At 33.6% G+C, this 8,261-nt stretch overlaps 1 protein-coding gene across 1 annotated transcript; it reads right to left on the bottom strand.

The window, feature by feature from the left end:
• On the bottom strand, nt 371-3,611 carry LOC18601715 (receptor-like protein kinase FERONIA). The gene has a single exon (XM_018119267.1). The coding sequence runs from the start codon at nt 3,512-3,514 to the stop codon at nt 830-832; it is 2,685 nt and encodes an 894-aa protein (XP_017974756.1). The 5' UTR covers nt 3,515-3,611; the 3' UTR covers nt 371-829.

The following is an 8,261-nucleotide window of genomic DNA, read 5'->3' as shown; positions in this document are numbered from 1 at the left end:
TTAACATCTTGAACTGTGAAGCTTTGTAAGTTTCTTTTATTAATAAAATGGACTTGTTTGAGGAGAAAAAAAAAACAAATATAATGGACAGGACACTAATAGATTGGTGCATAAGGGTGAAGCTTGCTTGATAAGTACTAACGTTATAACTGATTCATTAATGATGTTTTTACCATGTAATTTTTAAATTCGTTTTTCAGATTCATGTTTGCCAGTCATGTATAGTGAGGCGTCAGAAAAGAAGACTATAGTTTGATGATCAATTAGGTTCTTAAATCTTCATCGTTCCTTCAGCCTAATAATGGCTAAAACAGATTTCAAGCCCACCAAGGATCATGAGTAATGAAACTGAATTACATACGATTCCTCACAGTAGTTACTAACAATATTGCTTTAAGGGGTTACTTTTCTTAACATGCCAGGGGAAAGGATTAAATTTAAAGGAAAGTTGATAGGAAATTAAAAAAATGCATGACTTTAAATCATGCTTTGATAAAGCAACAACAAAACATAAGCTTCATACGTTGGGACATTTTCCATGTTTCTATGATTTCTTTCCCTTCAGTTGTCATAAATGTATGGGAACCAAGCCACTCTAAGAATCACAAGGGAGACAGACTGGTAGAAATTGTGCCATGGGCTGAAAATAAAACAAAGCACTAGCAATACCCAACAAAATCCAAAGAGGTCCAGTTATCTCCAAGAAGATCATCTTCAACACCTCAAAGCAAACACTCGTATAATTTTCTTATTCTTTGTAAACTGTTCTGCATATATCAATATAATTCAACTAATAGCAACATTTACCTTAATTACCATCCTTAGTTTCCTATCGACCTTGAGGATTCCTGAGCTCGGAGAACACTGCCCCAGAAATTATAACTTCAGAATCTTTGGTAGACGGACTATGTTCATCACCTGGTGTGATGACAAAGCTACTAAATCCTGAACCGCTGTCGTCCCCTAAGTCGTACTGCTTAAATCTTGGGGCGTCATCCTCTGCATCTATTTCATTTTCAGCTCCTCCATGCTTGATCTCCTCCTCAGCACTTTCCTGCAATTGCAATGCAAACTCAAGGCCCCACACCACATCATTCATTGATGGCCGTTGGATTCCCTCATCGTGTAAGCAACTCATTGCAACCTCCCCATATTTCTTCAAACATTCAGGTGCAATCTTACCCCTCAAAAACGGATCAATGATTTGATAAAAGGTCCCATTTCGATGGCATTTTTGAGCCCACATTGCTAAATTCACTTGGCCCTTTTCTGCTATCCGACTAATTGGTGGCCGAGCACATAAAACTTCGCATAACACTACTCCAAATGAATAAACATCAGATTTTTCAGTCAATTGTTGACGACGATAATATTCTGGATCCAAATATCCGAAACTTCCTTTCACCACTGTGCTAACATAGGCCTTGGACATGTTGGTTGGGCCTACTTTGGACAATCCGAAATCTGACACCTTAGCCACCCATTTTTCATCCAACAGAATATTTGTTGTCTTAACATCACGGTGAATGATTGTATGCTTTGCCCCACTATGGAGATAGTGCAATCCGCGAGCCGCACCAATACAAATCTCTAGTCTTTGTTTCCATGGAAGATGGGGATTATCAGTGTTGTAAAGATGATCACGGAGGGTCCCATGAGCCATGAAATCATAGACAAGGATCATCTCATTATCATCATTGCAATAGCCGATTAAAGAGACTAAATGAAGATAACGGAGTTGGGAAAGCAACTGAATCTCTGTCTTGAACTCAATGGCCCCTTGTTGGGACTCAGGATTTAACCTTTTGATTGCCACTGCGGTTGCACCACCATTGATGAATCCTTTGTACACGTTACCGAAACCTCCAACACCGATAATGAAAACAGTATCGAAATTGTTGGTGGCTGCTTTGATCTCAGATAGTGAAAAGTGGCGACAAATATCAGATGGTAGATTTGAGCTACCTTTGGACTTGGTGGACTTGTTGGTGTGGGAAAATTGGCCCCCCCACCATGAACCTCCATCACTCGAAGCTAAATCTTTGATTGTCATCCTTCGCTTGATAATGAAGAAACATAGGAGAGGGACTACAACAAATCCGGATATTCCAACAACAACTCCAATAATTGTTGTCTTGTTGTTCTTGTGCTTCCCTGGTTGAGTCGAGGGTGGAACAATTGTAGGCGAACTTTTTTGCTCAGGATCAGGGTTAAGTCCAGCAAGATTGCCATTGTTGCTCAATTTGAAGATTTCAATCCCATTCAGGATTGCATCTGAATAACGAGTCATCCACTCTGGAGCAGGATGCAAAGCAATGGAGAGATTTTGTTTCTTCTCATTTCCTTTCCTTCCTATCGCCACTACATAATCTTTATATGTTGGAACTCCTCTGCCACCGCTCCAGAGTATAACCTCTGCTTGAGTTTCTGCTGTTAGATTGGCTATGAAGATTTCAAAGACTCTGTCACCTTGTTTTGTTATCTCTATCTGGAACTCGCAAAAATGTAACCTAACAAAATAATTAAAGCCAGAATCAACAGGGAACTCCCAAGTCAACTTGTAATGTTCATTTGTACTCTTGTTTGTCCCCATTGTCCTAGCAGTTGTATAGACAACATCCGGTGCAGAAAACGATGGCTTATCGCTGAAGTTGAGATTAATGCTTCCATTAACAGGAAGAACGGATGGTGCCGCGTCTGTCAAGTAGTTGTCATCGTCGGACCAGAAACGGTACATGCCAGTGTCAAGTTCGGGAGAGATTTGCGTTCCACCAACGTTGATTCGATACATCAACTCGAGGGCAGTGTCGTTTCCCATGGAGAAAGGGTTTCCCTGGCCAAGAAACTTGACCCCTTCATCGTCGGCAGGTCTATAATAAAGATTAGTTGGCATGGAAACAATTTCAATCCCGTTGATAAAAGCATATGAATCTGAAATATCAGGACTTGGAATAAACGTTAAGTTCAACCTCTGACCTTCATCAACGTTAACACAAAACTCCTTGATAAGCGTGTCTTGACCTTGGGCATGAAGTGAAGCACTGAAGTTCTTGAGAAGGGTAAACTCACCAGTATTAACGGAAAAGAAAGCTTTCAAAGGGTCAAAGGGTGGATAAGAAGTTGGATAGAAATACAAGCGAACAAATTTTTGGCCGGAAGTGAGGGGAAAAACGTAGATGAATTCAGCCTTGGAAACGCGAGCAGTGATGAAGGGGACTTGACCAACACCAGAAGGAGGTTGTTGGGGTGCTTCCGAATACACTGATTGATTGTTTTGTGATTCTATAGGGGAGAATTTTGGGGTGTTGTCTCTGGTCCAAGAGCGGCCATCTAGAGCCGTATTGTCGTTGGGGGAACCGCAGTCAATTGTGATGTTCTCTATAGGGATGTAAGGAGGGGGTGAGCTGCCGGTCACGTTGACGGTGAGGTATTCCAGGATGATTGAAAGATAGAGAAGAAGGAAAGGAAATAATGGGTTTTGGTGATTAAAACTTTGCTTGATAGTACTCTTCATAGTTGGAAGAAAGACAGATAAAAAGGGGGGCTAATGAAGAGAAATTAAGATTACACGTTAAGGTGAAAGATATAAAAATCTATATGGATGAAGGAGAGCAGTTCGGGGTGTTAAACCAGCAGGTCACTTGGCCTGGTTCAATGAATATATATTGTTCCTTTTTTTTTTTTTTTACAGTAAAATTGCGGACTCTTGCTTTGAAATGATGCTTTAAACAACTACAAGAATGATAATCATTATAATAGTAATAACTAAAATTAAAATAGGAGATAAATCAAGTAGTCGAATTAATGAAGTTACAGCTTGATTACTGTGTACACAGGCGAAGTTGTGTTGACATCGTGTCTTTTTTATAGCCTATTGTTTCACTATTTTTTGATTGGTAATGTTGTGCTTATTTATTTATTCTTATAGACTCAACCAGTTTAAGTGACATTTGGTAAGAGATAATCACCTCAAAATCCAAAGTGATTTACACTTAAAGATTAGATTGTTATGTTTGGTAGAAATTATAATCATGTGGCAGTATTTTAAGATTATTGTCTTGATAGCTGAATTAGTTCCATCTAGAAAGATGGTAATTTTTTTTTTTATCGAGATGATGTGATTTGTAAAACAGTTATGAATTTATCATTTACAATGTATCAATAAAAAACTCAGTTTCTCCCAAAATTTTAATTATTTTTATATAATCGATATATAATTTTTCAAAATTATATTCTATGTACCTAACTCAAACATATCATACATGCTTCTCTTTATTTTTCTCAAAATTATTTTTATTTGCTGAGAAAACTCATTATCATTTTAGTATATTTAATCTCATTTTCTCTTTTGAAGGTTTATAATAGATACACACACAAGATAATTTTATGTTCTAGAATTTATTTTAACTATTCATAAATCTATTTTTCATATTTGTTACTTAAATAGGTTAATTATACCTTATTTAATTTATGTTATAATAGTTATTTTATCTATTGCTATTTTTACTATATAATAATGAAATATTGTTAATTTTTGACTATTATAAGACGGTTATTTAGATAGTTTAAATAAAATGATATTCGATTTTTATGTCATACTGAAAACAACAACACCATAATAAGAAGATCATTGACGTGATTAAATCACTGTAACTATCTTAGAAATGATACCAAACACTATTTTAATGTGTCATTTTTTACTTTTAAGAATCGAAAGTATTAATTCGTTATCACTTTTAGTTATTTATGTACTATAATAGAATTAGGATTATAAAATTTGTGTGAGTTTCTTGCAAGTTTTAAAGTAATCAAACCATTGAAATTCAAGACATTTTAATGTATATAGAAAAATAATTATAGTTGATAAGACCTATTGGTTTATTAGAGCTTTCATCAATATGTTTAAGAAAGTTTAATTTATGAAAAACTATCCATGTGAACATTGGCATTGATGTTCCCAAAATGAGAGAAAATTTTTTTTTTTAAATAGAAAAGTAGGAACGTTGTAAGCACACAACGTGTTTGTTTTTTTTTTTTTTCAGATTGCAGCTAATGAGGTTTTTTCTAAATTTTCAATCGAAATACATTGGCTAAATATGCAAATAACTATATAAAGAAAATCAATTTAGATTTTATTCTTTTATTGTGTTCAAATAAATCCCTAAATTTTTATATTAAATTAAAGAAACCTCTTTTACCAATTATTGACTAATTCTGTTAGTGAATGATACAGTCAGCAATTTTTAATGTCATGTCATCTGCCACGTGGCATGTTGACGTGGCATAGAAAATTGCTTACTAAGAATTGGATTTTTTTCCTTTTTACCCATCCAAATATCCAAAAATTATTGCTTAAAGATTTGAAACAAAAAAAAACCTAATTATTTCAAACCGATTACTATCTTCTTAATTGAAGCCATCCTTTCTAACAAAAAAACCTAATCCAACTGTTCTAGTTCGATTAAAGCCATTGTAATTAAGGATGACTTCAATTAAGAAAATGGTAATTAGTTAAGAAACAATGGTAATCAGTTTGAAGTAATTTAATTTTTTTTATTTTTTTCTTTCAAAACCCTAACCAATAATTTTTGAATATTTGGATGGATAAAGAGGAAAAAACCCAATTCTTAATTAATCAACAATTTTTGATGCCATGTCATCTGTCACGTGGCATTAATATCATAAAAATAACATGTCAATATGCCACGTAGAACATAACATGATATCAAAAATTACTGACTGTCCTATTAACTAATGGGAGTTAGTCAACTGCTAGTGAAAGGAGTTTATTTGACTCAAAACTAGAGTTCAGGGGTTTATTTGAATGCAATAAAAAAATAAGGGCTAAATTGACTTTCTTGATATAATTCGAGAGCTTTTTTGAATATTTAGCCAAATAAATTATATCTTTCAGAACTATTAATGAAATAATGACAGAGACTTGATTAATTATTATTATTATTATTGGGATAAAAATCAGAACATGCATATTAATATTTTTTTTTTGAAAAAAATAAGAGAAAATCACTAAGAAAACCTTTTACCTAAATTCTATCTTAAACTTGTTATAAAAGGAAAAATAATTGTCTCACCTACTACAACAGAAATAAGTTTGGATGGAATATAATGTATACACACTTGACTTTTTGCTCTAGTTCCTTGTCTTTGTACTTATTTGCACTACCGAATCTTGGAAAAGAAAAAGAATGAGCAAGGTGGGATTGTTTATGATAGACACTTTCCATGGAAACTTAAACCAGTAATGGCCTAGAGGCAAAATTGATGTGAAGTCTAGAATCGAAAATTCCAACTTTTTCAAAGCCGCCAGCCCCACTACAGTCCACTCCACTTCCCTTGGTAATTTGATATTCCACAAATATAATGTCTTTTTACACTTCATTTTCACGTGAGGAAATCCCAAGTGCTTTTGAGCCACACACTTTAAACTAAACTTGGCTTTCCTTCAAAGCATAGCACTTAATTAAGTGGTTACTCCTAATTGAAAAGGTGGGAATTTCCACACGTTTGGATCAAATCTTAGGTCGTGCATAGGTGTTATGCCCCATTGCCTTAAAATAGAAAATATTGATTTTGGGTATTAACTTTTGTTAGTCTAATTTTATTTTTGACTAAATATTCAAATAAGTCGTTGAATTATATAAAAAAGTCAATTAAACTTTTATGTTTTTATTGCATTCAATTAAGTTCATATATTTTTATTTTGGATCAAACAAGTCTTTATTAATTGTTAACTAACTTCTGTTAGTTGAACTAATAGCTGTCATTATAGAAGGAAATAAAATTATCATCCAATTACATACCGTCACGGGGACTTGATGACGTCATAACCATATGATCAATTATAAAATAATTACTTTTTTGGTTGGATTATTTCAAACACACATAGTTGAACCAATTAAAATTCACCTATATGTAATATATATTTATCCTTTAAGATAATTTAAAGATATATATTTAAATTTGACCAATCAAAATTTAATTATTAATCATCCACTTTATCTATAAATTAATCAAGGTAATTTAAAGATAATATTCATATTTTTGGCCAATGAAAATTTTATCAATTGGTCATCTAATTTATCTCTAATAATTATGATAATTTAGAGATAAAAATCAAATTTGAATATTTAGTTTATCTCTAAATAAATTTAGAGATAAAACTTAAAATCGTCTAATCAAAATTCAAGACTTAAGGTCCAGCCAATCCAAAGGCTTCAATGAGTCATCGTGATTTATCTCTAATTAAATTAAGATAATTTAGAGATAATTCAAAAAGTCTACATCCTCATCAAGGTCTCTCATCTAGCATTATAAATATGGTGCTCCTCCAAGCTATTTGCATCATTCAGAGGCATTAGAAGTTTTAAAGCATTTCAAAGATCGAGAAGAGCAGAAGATTTCTAAATTGAAGATATCAAGCGATGAAGTTCACGAGCAAGATATCAAGCGAGATTCATGAGCAAGATATCAAGCGAAGTTCGTAATCAAGATATCAAGAAGCAAAGTTCATGATCAAGATATCAAGCAACGAAGTTTGTGATCAAGTTCTCAAGCAAAGTTTCCGAACAAGATATCAAACAAAGCTCGTGATCAAGTTCTCAAGTGAAGTTCTTGATCAAATTCTCAAGCAAAGTTCATGATCAAGACCAAGTCCGAGTTCATGACTCTTGAAGACAAAGTGAAGAAATTAATCAGAAGAATTCCAGAGATTATAACTCACATCAAATATTTGATATTTGTCTCAAAATTTCCAACTTAAGGAATTTTGATGAGATATTTGTATGTACAAATTTCTAGCACGCCCAGTGGGACATTCTCTGGCTCTCATCTTTTTTCTTTGAATGAATCTTCAAGTTACAAATGGCTCCCAAGTAGAACCTTGCTAACAAAACTGCTGTCAAGCCTACTCGAGCAAAACTTGAAGTCTTTCTAACATCATCATCAAGTATGGATGCTCCAATGCATTCATATGGTACATGGAGAAAGAAAAAAGATCTTACTAAATTATATGAGTAGACTTTTCCAATTGTCAACCAAATCCTCCATATGATACTTATTTCCAAAGTTTTGAAGAAGTCTCTGATATTTAACTTGTTTCCTCTAAGGGATCAAGTACAAATAAACTCCCATTCAAGGAACATAATGGCTATTCAAGCAGTAGCTCTATTCCATCATCCTTTCGCCAAAGTTCTTTGTGAAAAGAGAATTTTAAAGCAATGGCTATCATGACAACTAGAACA

This window comes from Theobroma cacao, chromosome 4, assembly GCF_000208745.1.
Source record: "Theobroma cacao cultivar B97-61/B2 chromosome 4, Criollo_cocoa_genome_V2, whole genome shotgun sequence".
Classification (NCBI taxonomy): domain Eukaryota; kingdom Viridiplantae; phylum Streptophyta; class Magnoliopsida; order Malvales; family Malvaceae; genus Theobroma; species Theobroma cacao.
The sequence above is the reverse complement of the archived record's forward strand: the minus strand, read 5'-3'. Positions and strand labels throughout refer to the sequence as shown.

Bases quoted from the DNA above. Each gene is read 5' to 3' on its own strand.
- LOC18601715 (XM_018119267.1), bottom strand. From the start codon at position 3,514: ATGAAGAGTACTATCAAGCAAAGTTTTAATCACCAAAACCCATTATTT.